Consider the following 27,184-nt stretch of genomic DNA (forward strand, 5'->3'; position numbering starts at 1 on the left):
TTTCCAAAGTACCAGTAAATAATATTAGAAACAACATTGCTAATCTAGAGCTCATTCAGTGAAGGGCAGCCAGAATGAAGAAGGGCCTTGAAGTTATGTCATGTCATGATTGGCTAAAGGAACTGGATATTTTTATCCTGTGGAAGAGAAGACTTAAGTAGAATATGATATCCATCTTCAAGTATTTTAAGTATTATAATTTAAAAGAGGAATTAGTCTTCTTTGGCATGGTTCTGGGGGAAGAAAACTTGGAGGAGTGGGAAAAAGTTGCAACAAAGGAAAAATAAGTAGAACTTTGAATATACTATCTTGTCAATCATTTCCCCCCTTAACAGAGGTCTTTAGATAAAGCTGAACTGAGAATTCTTTCTCCATGTATATTTTCACTATTGATACTTTTTGAGTAATTTTGAGACACAATTTACTGCTATAAGGAAAATAGACTGTTTTTCATAATTATACATAGCATCTATATTAGAAACCTCTAAAATCATAATGTAGTAAAATATGACCCAAGTGCAGCTTCTTTAGGAGACTATATAAAGTCATATCAAGAGATGAAGTGTAATTCAAATTAATCAATGAAGACACTGACTAATTGAAAATGTTTGCAAATTATTTTTTCCTAAGCTTGTATGTATGTCTGTGAAAAAATCTTGTAATTATATTTTTCAAGATAATTTATTTTATTGAACTTTTTTCTTTTCCCATTTCTTACTGATTAGACTATCTCTGTCCAATTTTCTTAATTATTAAAAAAAGATCTGATATTCCACTGGTCCGGATACTTCATTTATTGATGCAACTTACATAACACTTAATCAATTATTATATGAGTAGCTTTGGTCAAAAATGTTTATCACCTGGTGGCAGGCCTCACTGAACTTAAGCAAGACTAGGTCTCAGAATACAGGCTAGCTTTACTGCTCAGAATTATGTGACAACTTTTCATGTCTTTTAAGAGTTACAAGAATTTGTAGTCTCAAAGCCCTTAAGAACCATTTACCTCTATGTCTCCAGAAAACTCTGTTGGACAGAGGTCTTGAAAGATTTTGAAGGTCTTTTCAAGGTCAGCCAATAAAGAATGTATGAAATTCACTTAAAAATATAAACCACCAGTGTTTACATATTTACATACCCAAGACAAATACTTAATTTGTAAGCAGAATTTCTACCAATATATTTTCTTTTCCTTTTTTTAGCCAGGTACTGAGATTAAGTGACTTGCCCAAGGTCACACAGCTAGGCAATAATTAAGTGTCTGAGGATGGATTTGAACTCAGGTGCTCCTTACTCCAGGGCTGATGCTCTATCCATTGTACCACCTAGCTGTCCCCTGTCTACCCATATATTTTCAAGGAAACTAGGGACTTTACATTTATGTATCATGTTTTTAAATGATTCTAGAACTTGTTCTAGAGTGTGATAGAAACTATTCAAATTAATTGAATTCTGACCCCTGGCCACTATAGAAATTAATAATTTATTAGTGGCTGTGATGGAGATGAGAAATCTGTAATCTATTTTTCCACATAGAGTTTCTTCTGATGAGAAGAGAAATTTTCTCTTTATGAGGTTCTCCACTTCTTCAAATAAATAAGATATTAAATATGGGCAATGTTTTATTTCATCGAAATTAAATGCAGAAGTAGCTTATGCCCAAGTCCTCTGTCAATGAGAAAAACTAAAAGTGCCTTTTCTTGGGGGTACCAAGTAGCACTATACACATAACTCATAGTGCCAACAAAGAGATAGGTCTGGGGTTTTTTCTTGGTGCTATGGTTGCCTGCTATGAAGTTTAGTTTTAGTTTTTAGTCATATCTTCAGTACAGCCCTCTCAAAGTCTAAGGAAGACTTCTATCTCCTTCTCTACCTAGTCAAATTGAAGCCCTGGCTCTCCCTACAATTCTGTCTGGGCATGATAGCTTCTTTTCTGCAGATGGAATCAAGGGAGAGTACAGGACTTTCTGTGTGTCTGACAAATATAATTGAGTTGAAAGAGCCAAAAATTAAAACTCTTAGTCAGAAATTGTTTTACAATCTTATTTCAACCATGTTAAATTGGTACTTAGCCTTCATACATTAATGAAAAAAGTGTCTAACACACCATAAATAAATATATTTGAATAGTTAAAAGCTGGTATTTAAACTACCAAGCTAAATCAGCCACATCTAAGCATAGTAACTATAGTGCATGTCTTGCTGTATGGCAATATCCAGCAATTTATCTTCAGCTTTCTTGCTACATCAAAGCTGCAAAACATTTCAGAATTCAATAATGCAGATTGATTTCTTCTTATTCAGATCTGTGGGTTTATTTAACTGACAAATTGGACTTTATTTCCTACTTAACTATATCTTTCAATGGTCGGTCATCATCCAACCCTGAAATAAATGTTAGATGATTAAAGAAGTAAAGGTTAAAACATTTAAACCACATGCTGTAGATCTCAAAAATCAAGTCAAGATGTGTAAGGGAAAGAATTATTAGAGGATTTATGAAATCTGCCCTGAACAAATTAATTCATCAGTTTAGCCAAAGGCTTGTCAATGAATTCAAGATACTTTTAAAAAAGGAGAACATCTGTTGCATATTTAAGGTCCTGTTTATAAGTGAATGTAGTGGATTAATCTTTCTTGAGAGAGGATACACAGTTTACACAAATTCATTTGAAAGTTAATTTGGAATTGCTCTATGTCTTTCAGGATCAGGGATAAACCTTAGGGGATTTGGACAATTACTGTAATCTCCACCCCTGCTTGATGATTAAGAGAAATTTGAACTTCACTGGAGCAAAAAAAAATGCTCTCCAAAGTGGTATTCTAGGAATAAGCCACTCTTTAGAAGAGCAAGCACTATATATATATTTGCTTACCTGCAAATATTGGTAAGCTGTAAAATAGAGGAAATATATATAACAGCTTGAGTACATTTTCCAACTTTATCAGAAGGTCTAAATATCCTTTTAAAATAATGTCATGGCAATGAATTATAAACTATTTCATTTTCTCAGTAAGAGGACAAAAATGAAAGACAAAACAAAGTCCCTACTCTCAAGGTGCTCAAAGTTTAATGGAATGACTGCCTAAAGGTTCAAGGATGATCCTTGCAAATTATGAGCAAAGATTGTGACAATATTGGTGTAAAAGTACAAGAATTGGGGACAGTTAGGTGGTACAGGGTATAGAGCACTAGTGCTGAAGTCAGGAGGACATGAGTTCAAATATGGCCTCAAACATTTTATACTTATTTAGCTGTGTGACCTTGGGCAAGTCACTTAACCCTATTGCTTTGCAAAAACTAAAAAAAAGTATAGGAATTATAAATTAAAGCACGAACTATGAAACATTTTCTTACAATGATTTAATTAGGCAGCTTTTTGAATTCTAATTTTTCTTTCCAGTTTCTTGAAATAAAATTCTTTTGCTGGATCTCCATGAAAGCCTTCTGCTCTTTCTCTCCAAATATTCAATCTAATTTATCTTTAACCAGTGCCAGAAATATTTTCCTAAATTATCTTCAGGGATATTTTGAATAATTCTCCTTTGGGAAAATTGTTCTAAATCATATACCATGAAAAATATTTTTTGAAGTAATTGTGACAACTCAATTCCCAGATCTGGTCAAGTCACTCCACTGTTCAGAAACCTTCAATGGCTCCTTATTGTCAATAGAATAACATGAAAACTGTCTGATCTGTCATAATCTGGTTCCAACCACCTCTCATTCTTATTTCCCTCTATTTTACCATTTGCATTCTAGGTTCCAGCCAAATTAGGTTATTATTAATTCCAAATCTCATGCTGCTCTCTCCCTCCATTTGTATAGAGCATCCTCCTCTTTTCTGGAATATCTCCTCTTATTGTCTCTTGTTGAAATTTTTCTAACACATAAAAACCTCAAGTTCAGTATTCATTTTCTCCAAGAAACCCCTCTCCTCAATTGCTCCTCAAATTTTGTCTGGACATCTCCTTTTCTCCATCAGAATCTACTTTTTTTTTGTACTTTTTTGTTGGAATATCAGGTGCTCCCCATATGAGATTATAATCTCATTTGGGAAGGGGAAATTCCTTTTTTATTTTTGTAGCTACCAAATGAACATAATAATAGCTGCTTAAAATATTAGTCAAGTTGAATTTCATTCAGCATAAAATACCTATTTTGACAAATATTAAAATGTATATTAACAGTCCTTTGTTCCCAGTTAAAGATGAATTTAATTTGTTTATTTTATAGAATGTAGGAAAGAAGGCAAAAATGGTAGCTTTGGTTCAATGTTGCACAAAATAATAAAACAAATGTTTATATAGCATTTATTATATATATTAGGTACCATGATAAGCACTTTACAATGATTATTTCATTTTATCCTGACAACAACCCTTTAGATAGGTGCTGTTTTTTCCCTACTTTACAGATGAGAAAAGTGAAGGAGACAGAAGTTACGCAACTTTCCCAGAGTCATAGAATTCATAGGTGTATGAATTTATATTTGAACTCAATTCTTCCTGACTCCAGACCTGGTGCTTTGTCCATTGTACTATGGTTGCCACTAATTGAAGAAAATACCAAGAAATTAAAGCAATTTGCTAAGAATAACCTTTCATTCAAGAGCACATATTTTTAGTCATTTTTTTAAACTTTAGGTATTTGAATGGATGCTTCAAATAGAAACAAGAGTAGGTAATTTAGTATGAATACAAACTGTGGTATAGTTGTGGCAAAAGTATGGCTTTGGTTGAAGGTGACTCCTTGCTCCTGATATCATGGCTACAAAGATGGACTATGGAATAGTGGACTGCTACCTGCTCTACAGACTTTCACAATTACAAAAGCAGAATCTTTGACTCCTTATCCTATAAAAGTACTCAGAGGTCAAATATGGTCATAGGACCATATGGACTTAAAGGGAAGGAATGACCAAAATCTTTTGAGAGTAGTCAAAAGGAAAATGATTAAAAAGATACTGAGCCAGAGGTTGATAATCATTAGAAAATGCCCCCAGTTATGGCTTTATCTCCAATTAAAATAGAGTCCTCCTAACCATTTGGTTAGCAAAATTGGTACCAGTTCTAGAATGTTTCTCTATGATACTGCCTTTCTAGTGCATAAAAAACTCATGCAGGGGGCGGCTAGGTGGTGTAGCCCAGGAGTACCTGGGTTCAAATCCGGTCTCAGACACTTAATAATTACCTAGCTGTGTGGCCTTGGGCAAGCCACTTAACCCCATTTGTCTTGCAAAAACCTAAAAAAAAACTCATCCAGAAATGCAGACCTTAGCTCTCCCCCTTCCAACTGTGAATGTCTGATCTGTCATATCCCTGTGATAAGACAAATGATTAGAAAACATCTACAAAGCTTCATCAAGAACAGGTCATGGATTGCCTCTTACTTTTTTTTTTATAATAGTAACCAAATTGATAGATTAGGGAAATGAAGTAGAAGTAATATGTCTAAATTTTAGCAAAAGTTTTGAAAAACATCTCGTTATTTCTTTGGAAAAGAAGGAGAGATATAAGATAGGAAGAAACAGAATTTGATGAATTTGGAACTGGTGAATAGTCAGATCCAAAGAGAAATCCTTAATGGTTTAATGTCAATTTGGAAGGACTTGGGAGGATGCCAACTAGGGGCTGGAGGAACAGCTATTTGGTCATGAGCTGCTTAAGATATTTATCAATTACTTGGATAAAACCTTGTATGACATGGTTATCAAATCTCTTAATGGCACAAAGCTAGGAGGATTAGCTAATACATTGGATGACAAAGTCAGGATCTGAAAAGATCGCAACAGGCTAGAAAATTTGGCTCAGACTAAGAAGATGAAACTTAATAGGGATAAAAGTTGTCTTGCACTTTTAAAAACTCAACTCCACAAATTTAATATGGGACAGAGATATAGTTAGGCAACATATCATCTAAAAAAAAAATGACTGAAGGTTTCAGTGAGCAACAAACTCAATATGACTGTGTGTGGGGGTGTGTGTGGGGGTGTGATATGGCAGTCAAAAAATGAATATTATCTAATCATTTCCTCATTATTTAGAAAGCCTAAAGCAGACCACATTTGGGATGTTCAGTTCTGGGTGTTATACTTTAAGAAAGCTATTTATAATCTGGAAAGCACCTTGAGGGGGATAACTAGGGTAGCTGGTTATTAGTTTAACTTTACTGATTTTTTAATTTAATCAGAGTGGTAAAGTCCTCATGTAGCCAGAACACATCAAGAGGTATCAGGTACCTGAGAAATCAGGGAAACTCATGGAGGAGAAAATGCAAAAAATGAATGCCAAGATGATATCAAAATCAAATCCTCCTACTTTTTAATTTTGCATTGGCCTATTGCTTAAGCCTCCACAGCAAGGTGACATGTAGAATATAGAAATTTATTTCTCTACTTATACCAAATTTCCCTATTCTTAATAACATTTCTAGTGGGAATATGCAAATAAAGATTTACTCTTCCAGGATAGCTAAAGTTTCATCAAAATCAAAAAGACATCCAGGCCTGTAGGAATACCAAAACAAATTAATATAGCACTATTCTGCACTGTATTGTTTATACTGTCTTATACATTTTAAACTGTGTTCACCCATTTATCATTGAATTCATATTTTTCCCTCATTCTAAGAAGGGGAGAAATATGATAAAAATATGACCAAAGAAGGGAAACTCAGTTCCTCTGTTGAAGATTATTTTAGTAAGTGTCAGACAAGGATCAGTTGACAAGGTCAGTGAAAAGCTTACAGTCTCAGTATGACTAATTGCTTTCTACTTTTGAGAACTTCCTTTTGAGAATCTCATAAAGGAAATTTATGAGAAATGAACTAATGTCTTAAGATTTCATCCTCACATGTTATTACAGATTTTTATCTTGTTTTATTAAAATTTATAATTAAAATAGAAATATACAGGTATTATAAATATCCTTCTTCTGAAAAGAGTTTTTTGGTTTTCACTAGTCTCTCTCCCTCCCTGGAGATAAGAAGATAAATATCATTCGATTGTTGAGTACTGTTTAAAGTACTATTTTAAAGTGGCTAAACATTATTACTCTTTCTTAAGTTTTCAAAAACTAATAATTATACTGACAGGGATGTGGCCAACAGCAAGTCTCTGAATACAGCAAGCAGATATGTAGAATACTTATTTATTGATGACTGTCTGCACAATGGACAGTTACATTTGATAGAAGCATAATGGGATATATAATGGGTTGTAATTATAACCTGTGCAATACTAGGAGTTTTTCATGTATCTCTTTGGCTCTGTCCTTTCACTGAGTTTCCACTTGGGACATCAGAGTTTAGCTTATTCCCCCACCCCCACCTACTCAGACTTTCTGCCTCCTGATAATTTTAGAATTTGAGCTTTTTTACTTACCTCTCAAATAAGTATTCACTCTAACAAAACACTGAATATAGGACAAAAAAATCTACAAAAGACCTAGGCACAAAAATAATCAAGGAATCACCTGTCCTCTCAAATTTTTCAGATTATATAGGTTTTAATATTTTAGAATATTGCTTTAGGTTGGATTTACATGCAAGGGTAAATAAATTGAGATTGCTAGAGATTCAACCAATTACCCCCTTGAGGGTATCTTTCTCTGTTTTTTTGACTTTGCAGTAGTAATCTGTTTGAGCACTTCCTACAAGAGGGGGGAAAAGTCAACATTGTTAGGAAACCGTGAAATCAATCTTCCTCTCTAGTAGGGTATTCCCAGTAACCCAGTAACAGTAAAAGGACTAGTCTGGTTATGACTCTGCTGGGCAGACCCTTTTACTTTGCATCTCTATCTTACCTCCATCTTTAGTTATCTTTTCTTCTTCCATATCTCTATATGGTGGAAGTTCCTCCTTCCACATTTTAGTATGGAACATTTCTTTCTATGTTTTCTCCAAATCCTTAATTTGTCAGTGTCATAATTTGGCAATAGTTTTTCCTCTCCTGGGGTAGGGACCTGGGAGAAGCAAGTATAGCAAGTCACTCTGTATATTCCCTATTCTGTTTGATATTCCTTTTAGAGGTGAAGCTCAAGTATGTGAATAAGTTTTGAAATTGAGTTATTCACTTCCAAGAACTGATTAATGGAACTAATAGGGCTCAGGCACAAATGAGATTCATACCTTCTCTAGGGGAATTCAGAGTCTCAAGAAAATGGAAGGTCCCAGAAATATACATATATATATATATATATATGCATATGTATATAAATTAAGACTATAGAAGAAGAATTAAAGTGAAAAACAGCTCCACACAGTTGAAAGGATGAGAAGTATGGTTGGAAAATTATTCTGGATGGAAACACCTTATTCAAAAAAATAGGTGTGGAAGGGGCGGCTAAGTGACGCAGTGGATAGAGCACTGGCCTTGGAGTCAGGAGTACCTGAGTTCAAATCCGGCCTCAGACAGTTAATAATTACCTAGCCGTGTGGGCTTGGCCAAGCCACTTAACCCCACTGCCTTGCAAAAACTAAAAAAAAAAAGATGTGGAGTAGAATGGAAATTAGCACTGTATATTAAAAATCTACAGTACAGAAATTCAGGAACCAGGAGGAGAAAACATGAAGAACTTTTGGATGATCATCAGTGGAGGTAGAAACAGAATAAAAAAAAGTATTGCATTCAGACTGTTGTCCAAACCATCAGAAGAAAGAACAGAAAGAAGAAATAGATAAGGAGTAAGGGGAACATCACTAACCTAAAAGAAAATACTAAAGAGGGACTTTATTTGCCTGGAAACCTTCTGATATTTGCTTTCTGAGAAAAGAAAAGCAGCTAATTATCTTTTAACTTGTCTTAATGAGAATATAATTATTCAAAAGGTGGAGGAACCACAACAATAGGTAGGAACTGATTACTGGAGTAGAAAAGATGGTAACTGAGGGGTAGGTGGGTTGGAGTAGTGATAATACCATTTTACAAGGTATGATTAGGAGAAAAGAGGAAAGCTGCTACTAGTTTGAGATAGATCATAAACCTTAGTAGAGACTGTGTCAAAGATTTAAGATAGGTGAAATAGATCAAATTCTGCTGGGAATGTTATTCCTGGAGGGACAGAAAACTCTGAGGAGTGAACTTCTCATGAAATTGAAATAATCCTTTTTTATATAAAAATTTTAATTGTTTTCCAATCATATACAATAGTAGTTTCTACCTATAATTTTTGGTAAGGTTTTGAATTTTACATATTCCCCCCCTTTTCCTCCCCCTTCCCCTCCACAGAAGGCAGTCTGATAATCTTTACATTGTTTGCATGCAAAATTGAATTTGTTGAGGGAAAAAAATCATAGCCTAGAGGAAAAAATAAAATATTACATATAGCAAAATTATGTAGTACATAAGACAACATTTTTTTTTTAATTGAAGGTAATAGTCTTTGGACTTTAAACTCCACACTTATTTCTCTGGATATAGATGGTATTCTCATCACAGATACCCTAAAATTGTCCCTGGTTATTGCACTGATGGAATGAGCAAGTCCATTAAGGTTGATCATCAACCCCATGTTGCTATTAAGGTATTCAATATTCTTCTGCTTCTGCTCTTCTCATTCAGCATCAGTTCATGCAAGTCTTTCCAGGTTTCTCTGAAATCCTATCCCTCTAGTTTCCGACAAAACAATAGTATTCCATAACATATATGTATATATATATATATATATATATATATATATATATATATATATATACACCACAATTTATTCAGCTATTCCCCAATTGGTGGACATTCACTTGATTTCCAATTCTTTACTACCCCAAACAGAGCTGCTATGAATATTTTTGTACAAATGATGTTTTTACCCTTTTTCATGATCTCTTCAGGGTAAAGACCCAGTAAAGGTATTGCTGTATAAAAGGGTATGCACATTTTTTCATTGCCCTTTGGGCATAATTCAAAATTTCCCTCCAGTAAGATTGGATCAGTTCACAGCTCCACCAACAGTGCATTAGTGTCCCAGATTTTCCACATCCCTTCCAACATTGATCATTGTTCTTTCTGGTCATATTGGCCAGTCTGAGAGGTGTGAGATGGTACTTCAGAGATGCTTTAATTTGCATTTATCTAATCAGTAATGATTTAGAGCAATTTTTCATATGACTATGGATAGCTTTGATTTCCTCATCTGCTAATTGCTTTTGCATATCCTTTGACAATTTGTCAATTGGGGAATGGCTTGGATTTTAAATAAATTTGACACAGTTTGTCAGAACCACTAGTTATAAAAATTGTTTTTCAATTTACTACATTTCTTTTGATCTTGCTTACAGTGGTTTTATTTGTGTAAAAGATTTTTAATTTAATATAATAAGAATTATCCAGCTTGTTTTTAATGATGTTCTCCATCTTTCGTTGGTCATAAACTGCATCCCTTTCCATAGATATGACAGATAAACTATCCCTTGATCCCATACTTTGCTTATAATATTGTCTTTCATGTCTACATCCTCTACTTACTTTGATCTTATCTTGGTATGGGGAGTGAGAGGTTGATCTAATACAAGTTTCTGCAGTACTACTTCCAATTTTCCCGACAGTTTTTATCGAAGAGAGAGTTCTTATCCCAAAAGCTGAACTCTTAGGATTTATCAAACAGCAAATTATTATAATCATTTCCTGCTTTATCTTTTGCACCTAATCTATTCCTTTGATCCACCACTCTATTTCTTAGCCAATACTAGACAGTTTTGATGACTGATATAATTGTAGATCTAGTAAGGCTAAGCTACCTTCTTTTGCCCTCCCCCCCCCCATTAAATCCCTTTTTGTTTCTCCATATGAATTTAGTTACAATTTTTTCTAGCTCATTAAAGTAGTTATTGGAAGTTTTATTGGTAAAGCACTAAATAGTTTAATTAAAGTAGAATTGTAATCTTTATTGTATTAGCTCAGCCTATCCATGAGCAGTTGATATATTCCTGGTTATTTTGTATGAAAAAGTGTTTTACACTTGTTTTCATAGAGTTTCTTAGTCTGTCTTGGCAGGTAGACTCCTAAGTATTTTATATTGTCTGAAGTTACTCGAAGCTCTCGTTGCTTTATCTTGCTAGTAAAATATAGAAATGCTGAGGATTTGTGTGGGCTTATTTTATATCCTGGGAATTTGCTAAAGTTGCTAATTGTTTCTAGTAGTTTTTAGATGATCTTTTTGGGATTCTCTAGGTATATCACCATGTCATCTGCAAAGAGTGAGAGTTTTGTTTCTTCCTTCCCAATTCTAATTCCTTCAATTTCTTTTTTCTTCACTTATTGCTGAAACTAACATTTCTAACACAATATTGAATAGTAATTGTTTCACCCCTGATTTTATTGGGAATGCTTCTAACTTATCCCCATTCCATGTAATGCTTGTTGATAGTTTCAGAGCAATACCGTTTATCATTCTAAGAAACCATCCATTTATTCATAAGCTCTCTAGTGTTTTTAGTAGGAATCCATACTGTGTTTTATTAAAGGCTTTTTCAGCATCTATTGAGATAATCATATGATTTCTGCTAGGTTATTGACATGACAACTGTTTTCCTAATATTGAATCAACCCTGCATTCCTGGGATAAATCCTACTTGGTCATAATGTATTATCCTAGTGAAAACTTGCTGTAATCACTTTGCTAAGATTTTATTTAAGATTTCTGCATCTACATTCATTAGGAAAATTGGTCTATATTTTTCTCTGTTTTTGACTCTTCCTGGTTTAGGCATCAGCACCATATTTGTGTCAGAGAAGGAGTTAGGCAGAGTTCCAACTTCACCTATTTTTCCAAAGAGTTTATGTGGAATTGGAACCAATTGTTCCTTAAATGTTTGATAGAATTCACTTGTGGATCCATCTGGCTGAGATTTTTTTATTAGGGAGTTTAATAATGTCTTGCTGAATTTCTTTTTCTGAGATGGTGTTATTTAGGTATTTATTCTTCATTTAACTTGGGCAACTTGTATTTTTTGTAAACATTCATCCATTTCACTTAGATCAAATTTATTGGCATATAGTTGGACAAAATAATTCCAAACTATTACTTTAGTTTTCTCCTCTTTGGTGGTGAATTCACCTTTTTTTTTCTTTTATGATATTAGTAATTTGGTTTTCTTCTTTCTTTTTTTTAAATCAAATTAACCAAAGGTTTATCAATCTTATTGTTTTTTCATTAAACCAACTCTTGATTTTATTTATTAGTTTAATAGTTTTCTTGCTTTTTATTTTATTAATTTTTAGAATATATAATTTGGTATCTAATTGAGGCTTTTTAATTTGTTTTCTCTAATTTTTTTAGTTAGTTCATTGATTTCCTCTTTCTCTATTTTATTCATGTAAGCATTTAAAGATATACTATATCTCCTAATAAATGCCTTGGCTGTATCCCATAAGTTTTGGTATGTTGTCTCATTATTGTCATTATCTAAGATGAAATCATTAATTCCATCTTTAATTTGTTGTTTGATTCACTCATTCTTTAAAATGAGGTTATTTAGTTTCTGATTAGTTTTAGGTTTATCTCTCCATGGCCCATTATTGCATGTGAATGTTATTGCATTATGCCCTGAGAAAGATGTATTCATTATTTCTGCCTTTCTGCATTTTATTATGAAGGTTTTATGCCCTAGTTCCTGGTCAATTTTTTTATAAGTGCCATGTAATGCAGAAAAAAGTGTATTCCTTTCTATTCCTGTTCAGTTTTCCTCAAAGGTCTATCATGTCTAGGTTTTCTACCATTCTATTTACCTCCTTAACTTTGTTCTTGTTTATTTTAGTTAGATTTATCTAAATCTGAGAGAGGGTGGTTGAGATCTCCTACCAGTAGAGTTGCTGTTCATGTCTTCCTGTAACTCTTTTAGCTTCTCCACTAAGAAATTGGATGCTATACCACTTGGTGCATACATATTTAATACTTAAATTGCTTCATAATACCCTTTAGCAGGATATAGTTTTCTTCCTTATTTCTTTTAATGAGATCTATTTTTTGTAACTGCTTTGTCTGAGATAAGGATTGCTACACCTGCCTTTTTTACTTCAGCTGAAGCAAAGTATATTCTGTTCCAACCTTTTACCTTTACTTTATATGTATCTCTCTGCTTTTAATGAGTTTCCTGTAAGCAGCACATTGTAGGATTCTGGTTTTTAATCCACTCTGCTATTTGCTTATGTTTTATGGGAGAGTTCATCCCATTCACTTTCAAAGTTATAATTATTAACTCTTTATTGCCCTCCATGCTATCTTCACTCTGTATTTTCCCCCTTTTCCCTTATTCATATTCCCCAGTATTTTCTTCTGAATTCCACCTCCTTCAGTGTGTTTTCCCCTTTATATCCAGCCCCCTCCCCTTTATTTCCCTTTTTACCTTTGCCCTTCTTCCTTGCCTTCATTCTGTTAGTTCCCCTTTTCCTTCCCCCCCCTCACCCTTTCCCTTTTTAATACTTGAAAGGTAAGGTAAGTTTCTTAACTGAGTGTGTGTATTTTAATCTTTCTTTGAACCAAATCTGATGAGACTAAGATTCAGATGGTTCATCCCTTCTATTGCAGTAGTATTTCAGTACCTCTTCATGTACCCCATTCAATCTCCTCCATCCCCTAGTCTCTTTACTGTCCTCGCTTTTTAAGGAGATATTGCTTTTAAATCATTCTATCAGAGTCATTGACAAGTTATGAGTGTCCATTACTTCTGGATAAGTAGATTCTCTCTAATGAGTTACAGTTCTCAAGAGTTATGAGAGGGGTGGCTAAGTGGCATAGTGGATAAAGCACCCGCCCTGGAGTCAGGAGTACCTGGGTTCAAATCTGGTCTCAGACATTTAATAATTAATAATTACCTAGCTGTGTGGCCTTGGGCAAGCCACTTAACCCCGTTTGCCTTGCAAAAACCTAAAAAAAAGTTATGAGAATTGTTCTCCCTGGTGGGGATATAGCCAGTTTCATCTTATTAGATAGAAAGTTTTTTTTTTACCCCTTTTTTAATCTTTTCATGGATCTCTTGAGTCTCCTATTTGAAGTCCAAATTTTCTATTTAACTCTGGTCTTTTCATCCAGGAAAAGTTGGAAGTCTCCTATTTCATTAAATGGCCATCTTTTCCCCTGGAAGAGAAGGTACAGTTATGCTGGATAGTGAATTCTTGGCTTCATTTCAAGTTCTCTTGCTCTTCAGTATATCGTATTCAAGAACTTTGATCCCTTAATGTTGATGCAGCCAGGTCCTGTGTAATCCTTACTGTGGCTCCTTGGTATTTAAATTGTTTCTTTCTGGTTGCTTGCAGGATTTGCTCTTTTATCTGATAGTTATAGAATTTGATCACAATATTCCTTGGTATTTTCATTTTGGGATTCCTTTCAGGAGGGGATTGATGTATTAAATATCAATAACTATTTTGCCCTCTGGTTCCATAATATCAGGGAAATTTTTCCTTCACTATATCCTGAAATATGGAGTCCAGGTTTATTTTATCTTCAGTGTTTTCAAGAAACCCAATGATTCTTAAGTTGTCTCTCCTGAATATATTCTGAGGTCACTGGTTTTTCCATTGAGGTATTTTACATTTTCTTCTTGTTTTTTGATTTTTTTTTGGTTTTGTTGAACAGATTCTTTCTGTCTCATGAAGTCATTAGTTTTCACATATTTCATTCTTTTTTTAGAGAAGAATTTTCTTCATTTACCTTTTGCATCTCTTGTTCTAATTGGTCAATTCTATTTTTGAAGGAGTTTTCCATTTGCCCAATTGTGGTCTTGAATTATTTTCGTTTTGCACTTGTTCAATTATATTTTCAAAGGATTTGTTTTCTTGTTGCAAAGTGTTAATTTTCTCTTGTGTTTCTTTTCCCTATTTTTCCAAATGATTATTAAACTCCTTTCTGATCTCTTCTAAGAAGTCTTTCTGGGCTAGAGATGAATTCATATTCTCCTTAAAAGTTCCTAGATCTCTCTGAGTTAGGATCTTTGTCTTCTAGGTAACTTTCAATGGATCCCCTCACCCTTCTGTTGTCTTTTTTTTTCATTTTCCGAGAATCTTGTGTTGGGGGGGAGGGGCTGGTTTACAGACCTTTGGTACTGATATCCCTAGAGGCTTCTAGGGGGCCAGCCAGGAGGGGGAACTGATTGCTTTCTCTGGAGTATCTGTGATCTTGATCAGTGGCCCACTTCTGAGGCCTGGGGAGGTGAGGAGTATGGCAGTAGCCTGATTATCCTTGAACAAAATGGGATGAGCCTTTATGCTATGTAGTTAATCTCCTTAATCCTTACTCAGTACTGAGGGAGTTCTGTTGCCCATACCTAAGCCTATTTATTTATTTTTCCAACTACTTTCAAAGATAGTTTACAACAATAATTTTTATAAAGTTTTGAATTCCACATTTTCTCCCTCCTTCCCTTCCTTCCCCCTCAATATGCTAAACTTAACATATTCTATGTTAAACATATGTCCCTTTTAGTGATGTTTTGAAAGAATCAAATAAAAAAGGGAAAAAATATCAGAGGGAAAAACATAATACAAAAAACACTTTTGAAAACTGAAAATAATAAGGTTTGGTCTGCATTCAAACCTTATAGTTCCTTCGGATGTGAATAGTATTTTCCATAACAGGTCCTTTAGAATAATCTTTGATGATTGCACTGCTAAGTTGAGCAAGTCCATCATAGTTGATCATCACACAATGCTGCTGATAGTGTAAACAATGTTCTGGTTCTGCTCACTTCACTCAGCATCAGATCATACAAGTCTTTCCAAGCTTTTCTAAAGTCCCATTCCACATGATTTCTTATAGAACAATAGTGCTCCATCACATTCATATACCACAATTTGATCAGCCATTTCCCAATTGATGGACATTCACTTTCCAATCCTTTGCCACTACAAAAAGAACTGTTATATTTTTATACATGTGGGTTTTTTTTTTTTTTACTTTTTTGTGATCTCTTTGGAATATAAACCTAGTGATATTGCTGGATCAAAGGGTATGCACAATTATATAGCCCTTTGGGCAAAGTTCCAAATTGCTCTCCAGAAAGGTTGGATCAGTTCTCAGCTCCTGTAACAATGCATTAGTCTCTCAGTTTTCCCACATTCCTCCCCAAATTGATTATTTTCCTTTATAGTCATATTGGCCAATCTGATAGGTGTGAGGTGGTACTTCAGAGAAGGTTTTAATTTTTTTATTGTTTTTAGAATTTTTTTCCTCAATCTTGCTTCCCTTCTCCCATGCAGTTGGCATTGATTTGTGAAAAAAATCTTTAAAGAGTTATTGGAGATTCTGGAAAAGGTGCAAAGAATGATATTTAGGTGGGTGGTTTTAAGTGTATTCAAAAGAAGAAAATCCAAGATTGGGATTAAGTTAGCAGGGCAGTAAATTAGAGTTGGCAGCAACAGAAGCAGAATTTTCTACATGCATGGTCTGGACTCAATATTTTAAAAAAAAAAGTGACATAGGTTGCTAACTACATATAATGGAAATCTTAACTGCAAAATGACCTCCTATTCTTACAGACTGTGGTGGGGATGGGAAGAAGAAAAGGGGAAAGAACCCAAACTTTTGGACCATTCAACAGAAGAGATTGATATGAATGTTTTGAAAGTCACCAGAGGAATAAGTGTTAGTCTTTCTTCTTCACAAAGAAATGGCAAACTTTGGAAGTGAAGTGGGAGGCTAGGATCTTGCATTGCGTTCAGTCTCTGCCAGGCATTCCCGGACTAATCCTCGAGCATGAATGATGCCTCGTTTTAGCCTCTCCATGGCACTTTTGCTCCCTGCATATGTGGGTCTGATCTCTTTCCCTAGATCTTCGATGATAGCTACAAGTCCTGCATATTTGCTTTGAGGTACCTGGCTGCTCCCTGAACCCTGGGTATAGCCTAGAGATGGGGGTCCATAGTCATTGATTAGCTGCCGATACTGGGTAGATGCCGCCATGCTGGCGGAAGGAGAGTGGACACTCCCAGCCGGGGCAAGGGGGGTGCCTGCCGTGGGCTTGTAGGACATGCCGGTGGCTCAGCGGCCCCGGCAAAGATGGCCATCACTCGGCGGGACCCCCGCGACACGGCCCAGCGGCCCCCCGCGGCCCCCCGCGGCCCCGCCGCAAACCTTGGAGTGGCAGCGGTGGGGTGGGGGCGGGGCGGCGCGGCCCTCCTCCTCCTCCTCCTCCTCCTCCTCTCCAGGCAGTTTTCTAATGAAGAAATTAGCGCCATCTATAATCGTGTGGAAAAGTGCTCCAAAATATTACAGATTAAAGAAGTTCAACAAATCATTCCCCAATTGAGAAATGGTCAAAGGATATATGCAGAGGCAACTTACAGATGAGAAAATCAAAGTGAATCATAGTCATATGAAAAGTTACTCTAAATCATTACTGATTAGAGAAATGCAAATTAAAGCGTCTCTGAGGTACCACCTCACACCTCTCAGAATGGCCAATATGACCAGAAAGGACAATGATCAATATTGGAAGGGATGTGGGAAATCTGGGACACTAATGCACATCTGATGAGATATATAATCATACCTTGATTTATTGTGCTTTACTTTGTACTTCATAGATATCGCCTCTTGGTGTTATAAATTAGAGTTTTGTAATAACTCTATCAAGTAAGTCTATCAGTGCCATTTTTCCAACAGTATATGCTTACCTATTGTCTCTGTCACATTTTAGTAATTCTTATGTTTCAAAATTATAGCTGTTATAGTGCTCTATGATTGTTGATCTTTGATGTTAGCATTATAATTGCTTTGGGGTGCCATGAACTATCCCTATATAAGATGGCAAATTTAACTGATAAATATTTTGACTTTTCTACCCAACAGTCATTCCCTCTCTCTCTCCTACTTCTTGGACCTTCCCCTACCCAAGAAACAACAATATTGAAATTAGACTGATTAACAAACTATAATAAGCTCTGGGTGTTTAAGTGAAAGGAAGAGTCAATTGATGGGGCAAACTTCATTGTTATCTTTTTTTATGAAATTGCCACAGTCATCCCAATTTTCAACAACCACCACCACTCTGATCAGTCAGCAGCCATCAACATCAAGGCAAGATTTTCCACCAGCAAAAAAGATTATAACTTGCTGAAGGTTTAGAAATAAGTTTTTAGAAATAAAATATTTTAATTAAGATGTGTACATTGATTCTTTTAGACAATACTATTATACAGTTGATAGACTATATAGTACAGTGTAAAATAACATGCACTGGGACACAAAAATATTTTTGTGACTCACTTTATTGTATTATTCACTTTATTGTGGTGTTTTGTGACTAAAACTGCAATATTTCTGAGGGATAAGGGAACAGGATAAGATGTGGGGAAGATGCACAGTTAATATCCATGATATAGATAATAAGCCTATAAAGAAGAGAAAGAAACATTAGGTAAGAAAACCTAGAAAGTATGCTTTATTACTTAAATCATGCTGTAATATATTATCACTTCAGGATATGAGAATTTGAAGTGTTCATTGACACAAAAATGCAGAAAACAGAGAATATCCTAAAGGACAAGACAGAGGTCAAGAATGTCAAATTCTACAGATAGGTCAAGAAGAATGAAGACTGAGAGAAGACAATCAGATCTGGCAACTATGAGATAGTTGGAAATTTGGGGAGAGAGCACTATACTGGACTCAGAAATGGTTGGTTATTGTTAAAGTACAAAAGGATAAAAAAGGAACAGAGGAAAATACCAAAGGAAAAAAATTTAAAAATATGATTGTAGCCTAATTAATATAATAAAGTGGATAGCTCACACATAAAGATGTTTTAAAGATGTGAATAAGACTGTTAACAAAATGTGAATTCTCCTTTTGGGTATCAAGAAGAGAACTAGGTAGTTGGCTACAAAATGTATTTTCCTCAGAAATTTAAATAGTGGATAAATTTTGAGTTTATCCAGTCTAGCCATGAAATTTAACTGGTAGAGGACTCCAGGTTTGTAAAAAGACAGATCCTTCTGCTTATATAAGTAAGCAGTAAGAGGGAGGGACAGTAAGTTCACATTGAGTGTTATACTCCCCATCCACAACCACAGATTGATAGATTATGTTATTAGAAAACCTGGACCAGTTGTAAACAATGCACCCAGAGTTCACACACATATGGACATAGGAAAGACAGTCATCTAAGGAATAAAGTAGTTTCAAAGACCATTCCCTGTTTACCAGAATAAAATGTCTACTAGGGGCTCAAGAAAGTACTTTTATTAATTTAAGAGTTATGATTGTAAGGGCAAGGTGCCACAGTGGATAAAGCACTAGCCCTAGAGTCAGGAGGCCCTGAGTTCAAATCTGGACTCAGACACTTAATAATTACCAGCTGTGTGAGCAAGTCACTTGACCCCATTGCCTTGCAAAAAAAAAAGTTATGATTTTATACCATGGCCACTGATGGTATTCTACCTATTACAATCTACTATAATATATGTGCTCACTATCATTGTTCTTGACAGTTTGCTACCACACTACTATGGTTTTTTCCCTCCACTTATGGGAGAGTAAGCCCCAGATATTCAGAAAAATTTTAGGAAATGCTTTGTACCAACTATTCTTGCTCTATAATTCAGTTAATTTTTCTGAGAGCTAATTCATGTCTACCAGTCATTTCACTGGCAGTTAATGAAAAGCACACTGATGGGAACTCATAAGCCATAGTATTAAATGCCAAAACAACAAAAGTCAATCAGTCAAACAACCACTCTAGCTCTTTAGGATGCTAGAAGAAGTAGCAACGGTTATCATCTGAAAAATTAGCTCTTGAGTATAAATGAAGGTCATGAAAATGAAGTCTAAAGCTGAGTCATTTTAGGTTTAGGTTTTTTTTTCTTTTTTTGCGAGGCAAATGGGGTCAAGTGGCTTGCCCAAGGCCACACAGCTAGGTAATTATTAAGTGTCTGAGACCGGATTTGAACCCAGGTACTCCTGACTCCAAGGCTGGTGCTTTATCCACTACACCACCTAGCCGCCCCAAGCTGAGTCATTTTAAAAACAATAAAGCTCCTTATAGTTGCACCTTTTTGGGATCTGTCTTTGATCATAACTGTCCTGATAAGAGAGAGTCAGAGGTTAACAGGTGATAAGATTATAAGATAAGATTCTCTGAAATATTCAGAGAATATTTGAATCAAAATCCCATAAATAATTAATTAGAGATGGTCCATAGAGTCCAATCTTCTTACTTTTCAGATTAGGAAACAGACCAGAGAGGTTTCTTATCTATTGTAAATGTTGAGGTAACTAGAAGAATTATGGGACAGGTTGAAATATTTGAAAGAGGAAGCCTTAAAGGAAGATGGAGACAACATAGCCAGAAATGACTATGGGAAAGTTGACTCAGATCAGCCAAATCAGATCAACTGAATAAATTAGATAGGCTTAGCAATTTGGATAGTTTTTAACTCTTATTCAATGAACCAATTCAGAAATCTTTTATCTAAATTTATTTTCTTTTGAAGTTTCCACGATTACTTTATAATTCTATCATAGCTATCAGCCTAGTTACCTAGTTTTCATGAATGGAAAGAACCTGTTAACCTTAAGGGTCTGGAACTAGATCTTTTCTTTCTTGGACAGGAAAGGCTAATTCTTAGGATTATAAATGCAAATTTATGCCTATCTGAAGGCAGTATGCCTACTTTTAAAAGGTTTTTGCTACTTCTTGTTGGGCAAAGAACATAGTTAAATGATGACAAATGTTTCCTGTAAAACATTTGATCTAAAGATTAGGGATTTGCAGCTAAATATTAAAATAGCTAGAGCATTAGGCTTGGAATCAGGAAAATTCAATTTCATGATTTCAAATCTGACCTCCGACATTTACCAGCTATGTGATAATGGACAAGCCACTTAACATTGATTATCTCACTTTCCTCATCTGTAAAATGAGCTGAAGAAAAAAATGGCAAACTACTCAAGTATCTTTGCCAAGAAAACTCCAAAAGGGGTCATGAAGAGTCAGACAGAACCAAAATGACTGAACAACATGGGGACCTGAAAACATTGAATTTAGGGATAAATAAACTCATAGGGTTAGAAGCCCAGTTAGGTATCAGGAAAGAGAAGCAGGTTAACTTTTCTGATTGCAAAAATGTTATTTAAGAGACAGCAAGTTCTTTTTGGGAGGTAATGGGCTCCTCATCATTTAAAGTCTTCAAGTCAGTTTTAACATGCCAAAATACTGTAGGGAAAATTCTTGTTCACGTTATAAGGTGGACCAGTTATCTCTGAGGTACCTTAAAACATTAAAGTTCTCTGATTTTGAGTAGGTTGAACATGCCATCTTTTTTCCCTTGGGCAAGAGTCTGTTAGGCACACAGTAGCGGATTAATTTGAAATTGCTGAAATAGGGTTTTAAATCCCCTTTGACATTAGATGTATGACCAGGGGCAAGATTATGTGCCTCAGTTTCCTCCTATGTAAAATGAGAACCAAAACCAACGAATGACCTAATATATATACTTTAAATAATGCAGTTTATTATTGTCATAAAAGAGCATTTTCATTTTGGAAGAAGTATTATATCAGATTAGCAGTTTTGTATCTCTTTAAACAGATATGTACTTTTCCATTCTTTTAGTTAGTTGTGTGGGATGCAAATCCACTTAAAAAGTATAGAGATGTGGCGGCTAGGTGGCGCAGTGGATAAAGCACCGGCCCTGGAGTCAGGAGTAGCTGGGTTCAAATCTGGTCTCAGACACTTAATAATTACCTAGCTGTGTGGCCTTAGGGAAGCCACTTAACCCCATTTGCCTTGCAAAAACCTAAAAAAACAAAAAGTATAGAGATTCCTCTAAGCAAAAAAAAAAAAGTTTATTTTGGCTTTTCTCAGGAAAAGGGCACACTCCAAGCCTCACAAAGGTAGTGAAGATCAAGGCGCTGCCCTGAAGTGACAGTCAAGCAAGATTATATGGCCTAACACAATCCCCTCCTCTTCCTTATTGTCCCTCTCTGTCGAATTATTGGTTAGTCTTCAGAGTTACATTCTACTTGTGAAAATCTACCCCAGCAATAAAGAAAAGAATGAAAGGTTTTCATAAAACATTTCCTCACCAAAGAGATAGTGAAAATAACCTTCGGGATTATAATTATTTTATTGAAGTAATGTAACTTGTCTTGGAATGCAAGATCCAGGAAAAGTCTATCCTTCCATTCAGTACTTACCCTCAAACTTTGAGCTTCTTTGGAATGCAAGGATTCATGGGAAAAAGTCTATTATCCTTCTAGTAGTCAGTAAAAGTAGTCTTATCAAAAGTTAGGAGAGTGAGCCACCTGTTTGGAATACAAGGGGTTTCTAGAAATAGTTTAAGAATAATAGTTTGTTCTTTCTTTAATACTTCTTAACCCTGAGAGGACTTCACTAGGAATATTAACCCTGAAATAGTTTTAATGGGAATATTCCACTCCAAGTTACAAATTGTCTTCAGATCCACAGGAAATGGCAATTCTTTATTCATTCACTAGCATATCTTTTTATCTCCATCCCCTATTGCTCCTGTCAAAGTTAATGAACAGATGGTGCAAATTTCAGTTCACTGAAAAGTAACTAGTACTACAAGGACAATAAAAATAGAAGACATTTGGTAGAAATGAAAAATTAAGACTATGGTTATACATATGGTCAAAATTGGTCAATCATTGAAACAAACCAGCTTTTTGGCTGAGTACAACAAATAAAAAAATCAATTTGATTAACTTATGAACATTTCATTTTGATTTTATTAGGCATGCAATGTAAGATGTAAGTGGTGAAAAGAACACGCAATAGTCACAATTTATAAAGAAAAATTTATAGTCTGCATAATTTATTTTTTAAAAAGGATGCCTTAAAAAGAGCTTTAAAAGCTCAAATTCAGAAATGACCCAAATTTTTGTCTCTTTCCAAATATCGAATTAAATTTTACTGTGGGTGACAAGTTGTATTGCATGAATATGAATTTTTAGCAATTTTAGGTATCTTTGTCAGAGAGGGGAGAAAAATAAGTATTATGATTTTTTGCCATTTGTTGGAGAATGAATATCAGAAAAACTTCAAGACAGTGTTTTGCCTTCCTCCTTTACTTTTAACTACATTTTGCTACTTGGTATAATTTTAAAAAATAGATCATAAGCTCACCTACAGGGACTGTTTTATATATCTTTAGTTTCCTTTGTACTCACTAAGGCACCTAGCTAGCTTTAATCTGTACTAAACGTGTGTATGTATTGGGGGGTTGGTGTATAAGTATGTAGATGCATTTTAGGTAGGACAAAATTCTCTATCTCCTACTAAATATGGACCAAATTTTATAGTTCACAGATGAATGTTTATGATTTTATAACCTTTGGCAAAATTAACTTGACAATGAATCCTAAATAGATTATTCATATTAGCCTAATCTGAGTCAACTTTTCCATAGTCATATGCTGCTTCTTTCTTTCAGACTTTCTCTTTTAGATATTCTAACCTATTCCATGATTCTTTTTACCTCAATTGTTAAAATATTACTGTTTTAATGTGAGTAAACAGGTAAAGGAGAGTTTTGCTCTATTTATTTGAGACAAAACTATTGGAAAAAAACATTTTTCTCTAATGCCTCATTCCTATTTATAGTTTAAGATTCTTTTTCTATTAACCCATCTGAGCACAAGATCAGACAGGTCTTAGTAAGGTGGAAAGGATTTGAGAAGAGCAAATGGTGGAGCTACTGGAGTGAAGATCAGACTAGTTAAGGTCTGAAAGATCCACTTTACTAGGCCAATTACAAGGTAAATATTTTTTTGGGTCACTGCTGTAGACAATTTGGTAAGATAGGTGATCTGTGTAGGAGGGGACTTCACTGAGCAACTCACCATAAGTATTGACAGCTATCAACTTCTTGCCTTTATTCTTTCTTCTAAAGTCTTGGAGACTCTTGGAGCCAGTCTCCCGTCCCTGGATCAAATAAGAAAAGTATTGTACACTAAACAAAAATACTGCACAAAGCTATTTTTAATTGATAAATTTTGTTTCTTACATCGTACACATTCCCCAAAATTTGTGATTGAACCAAGTATCAAGCACATCCCCAATGCCCCCCCCCCCCCCCCCCCCCCCGCCCAAAACATGTTATAATAGCACATCCCAGTGACTAACAGTATTTGCTGTTTCAGGATGTAGAAATTTATTAGTTGACCTGTATTGGTTGACTCAAGTCAAAAGGCCACCCTTGAGCCAACAACATTCACTGTATTTAAATTTATTATTTTTTTTTGCCATTTCATGTGATAATGTCAACATGCGAGCTATTTCTCTTCTAGCTCTGATGTATCGCTTTGTATCACTTTATATGTCTTCACATATTTCCTGAGCTCTTCTGTCCCATTCTTCTTTGATTTTAGACTGACCTAATGATTTCATCCTTGTGTAAACTCCCTCCACTTTGCAGATAATAGTTGTCTTTATAAAAAGCTTCCGAGTTGGCAAGGCCCTCGAGAGTCAACTTCTGGAACCTAATAGACTCGAAGCTGCCCGGGGCACAGGGAGGTTGGCCGACTTTCCTCGGGGTCACACGGGGTCCGAGCCAGAGGCAGGGTTTGAACCGGGCTCTCCCTTCCTCGGAGGCCTCTTCTCCTCTGGCGCCTCACAATATGTTTTGTCGACTCAATGAGGCACAGATCTGGTTTCCATTTTCCGCCATTTCGTAGAACTCTCCTCCTGAAGAGCCTCCTCGGACTCCCGAAAGAGTCTGAAGCGGAGGAAACTGCGATCCACGAGCTGGGAGTTTTTCTCATCCCGCGATCTGTTAAACTCTCGCGGGACCGTTACCGAGGGGAAACCCGGAAATGGGTTTCGAGACCGACGGGAAACGGACCGCTAGCGCACGCGCTCTCGCGAGATTGTCATGGAAAGGGGAGGGAAGGAAAGGAAAGGCGAGGTGGAAGCGGGGTGGGTGGGGCGGAAAGTCGGGCTTCTGAGGCCGCGGATCCCCGCCTCCTTCCCCACCCTTATTTATCCTCCCGAATCCAGCTCCAGCATGGCAGTCGGGTGGGTGGTGAGACTCGCTGCCTGTCCGGAAGTTTGTGCTACCTGTCCTCTTCCCCGCCCCGCCCCGTCCCCCGCACGTGCTCCCTCCCCTGCTGGGCGATCTTCCCGGGTGAATTCTGAACCTTGAGCGCCCGGCCTAGTGCTTGTAACATTAAGCATCAGGTAGGACCAGGCCCGATGGGCCCCCTGACGCCTGTGACAGGCCGCTGACCCCCCTCGCCAGATGGATCCTCTCGCTTCAGAGTCATGGATCCCTGGGGAAAAAGAAGCAGAAGGTACAGGTTCTCAGTTGACTGGACTCGTGTATCTTTGTTTATAACTTTATATCCTTCTTGTTTTCCTCTGGGTTTCTTCCTTCATAGGGAGGGAGGGGAGAAAGTTCCCACTTCCCCGCCTTTGTCCAGCCCTCCTGCCTGGAATATCCTGCCTTTTACATTCCTCAGTTTCCTTCAAATTTTAGTTGGGGAGTTTTTAATATGGGATGTCTGAGCTTATATATATGCATACATACATATATAAATATATATTTATAATTGGTGTTTTATGAATTACTGTGTATATTGCCATAACACATTTAAAAAGATAATTTTAAAAAGGGTTCAATAAGTTTCACTTATTGCCATATATATAAAATATATAAATGGTGTTCTATGAATTACTATGTATATTGCCATAACACATTTAAAAAGATAATTTTATAAAGGGTTCAATAAGTTTCGCTTATTGCCAAATATATATATATAATATATAAATAATTGGTGTTCTATGAATTGCTATGTATATTGCCATAACACATTTGTAAAGATAATTTTAAAAAGGGTTCAATAAGTTTCACTTATTGCCAAATATATATATATATATATATATATATATATTTAAAATTGGTGTTCTATGAATTACTATGTATATTGCCACAACACATTTAAAAAGATAATTTTAAAAAGGATTCAATAAGTTTCACTTATTGTCAAATATATATAATTGGTATTCTATGAATTACTATATATATACTGCCATAACTAAAAAGATAATTTTGAAAAGGGTTCGATGAGTTTTACTTATTGCCAAATATATATATATTGTATATATATATATAAATATATATATATATATATATATATATAATTGGTGTTCTATGAATTACTATGTATATTGCCATTACACATTTATAAAGATAATTTAAAAAGGGTTCAATAAGTTTCACTTATTGCCAAATATATATATATGTATAAAATTGTTGTTTTATGAATTACTATGTATATTGCCACAACACATTTAAAAAGATAATTTTAAAAAGCATTCAATAAGTTTCACTTATTGCCAAATATGTCTGTCTGTCTATCTATCTATCTATCTATCTAGATATAAATAATTGGTGTTCTATGAATTACTATGTATATTGCCATAGCACATTTAAAAAGATAATTTTAAAAAGGATTCAATAAGTTTCACTTATTGTCAAATATATATAATTGGTATTCTATGAATTACTATATATATACTGCCATAACTAAAAAGATAATTTTGAAAAGGGTTCGATGAGTTTTACTTATTGCCAAATATATATATATTGTATATATATATATAAATATATATATATATATATATATATATATAATTGGTGTTCTATGAATTACTATGTATATTGCCATTACACATTTATAAAGATAATTTAAAAAGGGTTCAATAAGTTTCACTTATTGCCAAATATATATATATGTATAAAATTGTTGTTTTATGAATTACTATGTATATTGCCACAACACATTTAAAAAGATAATTTTAAAAAGCATTCAATAAGTTTCACTTATTGCCAAATATGTCTGTCTGTCTATCTATCTATCTATCTATCTAGATATAAATAATTGGTGTTCTATGAATTACTATGTATATTGCCATAGCACATTTAAAAAGATAATTTTAAAAAGGATTCAATAAGTTTCACTTATTGCCAAATATATATAATTGGTGTTCTATGAATTACTATATATATTGCCATAACTAAAAAGATAATTTTGAAAAGGGTTCGATGAGTTTTACTTATTGCCAAATATATATATATATATATATATATATATATATGAAATTGGTGTTCTATGAATTACTATGTATTTTGCCATAATACATTTAAAACGATAATTTTCAAAGAGTTCAATAAGTTTCACTTATTGCCAAATATATATATATATAAAATTGGTGTTATATGAATTA

At 34.9% G+C, this 27,184-nt stretch overlaps 1 protein-coding gene, 1 long non-coding RNA gene and 1 pseudogene across 6 annotated transcripts in view; 1 reads left to right on the forward strand and 2 right to left on the reverse strand.

The window, feature by feature from the left end:
• The window catches only part of LOC141499985 (uncharacterized), a 205,502-nt gene extending 180,742 nt beyond the window's left edge, over positions 1-24,760 (reverse strand). Inside the window, exons 1-4 of one of the 3 annotated variants that reach the window (XR_012471814.1) lie at positions 24,334-24,760; positions 23,800-23,881; positions 22,132-22,239; positions 18,186-18,326 (exon numbers count right to left, since the gene is read on the reverse strand). This is a non-coding gene — a long non-coding RNA (uncharacterized LOC141499985). Of the gene's footprint in view, positions 1-18,185; positions 18,327-22,131; positions 22,240-23,799; positions 23,882-24,333 lie in introns of those variants that run through there. The other 2 variants (XR_012471815.1, XR_012471816.1) reach the window with 2 other exon arrangements.
• Positions 15,436-16,965, reverse strand: LOC141499717 (cyclin-dependent kinase 2-associated protein 1 pseudogene; annotated as a pseudogene).
• Positions 24,761-24,864: 104 nt separating the features above from the next.
• Positions 24,865-27,184, forward strand: part of ERCC6L2 (ERCC excision repair 6 like 2) — a 151,852-nt gene continuing 149,532 nt past the window's right edge. For all 3 annotated transcript variants that reach the window (XM_074202816.1, XM_074202818.1, XM_074202819.1), the window contains exon 1: positions 24,865-25,248. In XM_074202816.1, coding sequence (XP_074058917.1) covers positions 25,197-25,248 — 52 coding nt within the window. In that variant the 5' untranslated portion in view covers positions 24,865-25,196. The remainder of the gene's footprint in view (positions 25,249-27,184) is intronic.

This window comes from Macrotis lagotis, chromosome X (genome assembly GCF_037893015.1).
Source record: "Macrotis lagotis isolate mMagLag1 chromosome X, bilby.v1.9.chrom.fasta, whole genome shotgun sequence".
In the NCBI taxonomy this organism is placed as follows: domain Eukaryota; kingdom Metazoa; phylum Chordata; class Mammalia; order Peramelemorphia; family Peramelidae; genus Macrotis; species Macrotis lagotis.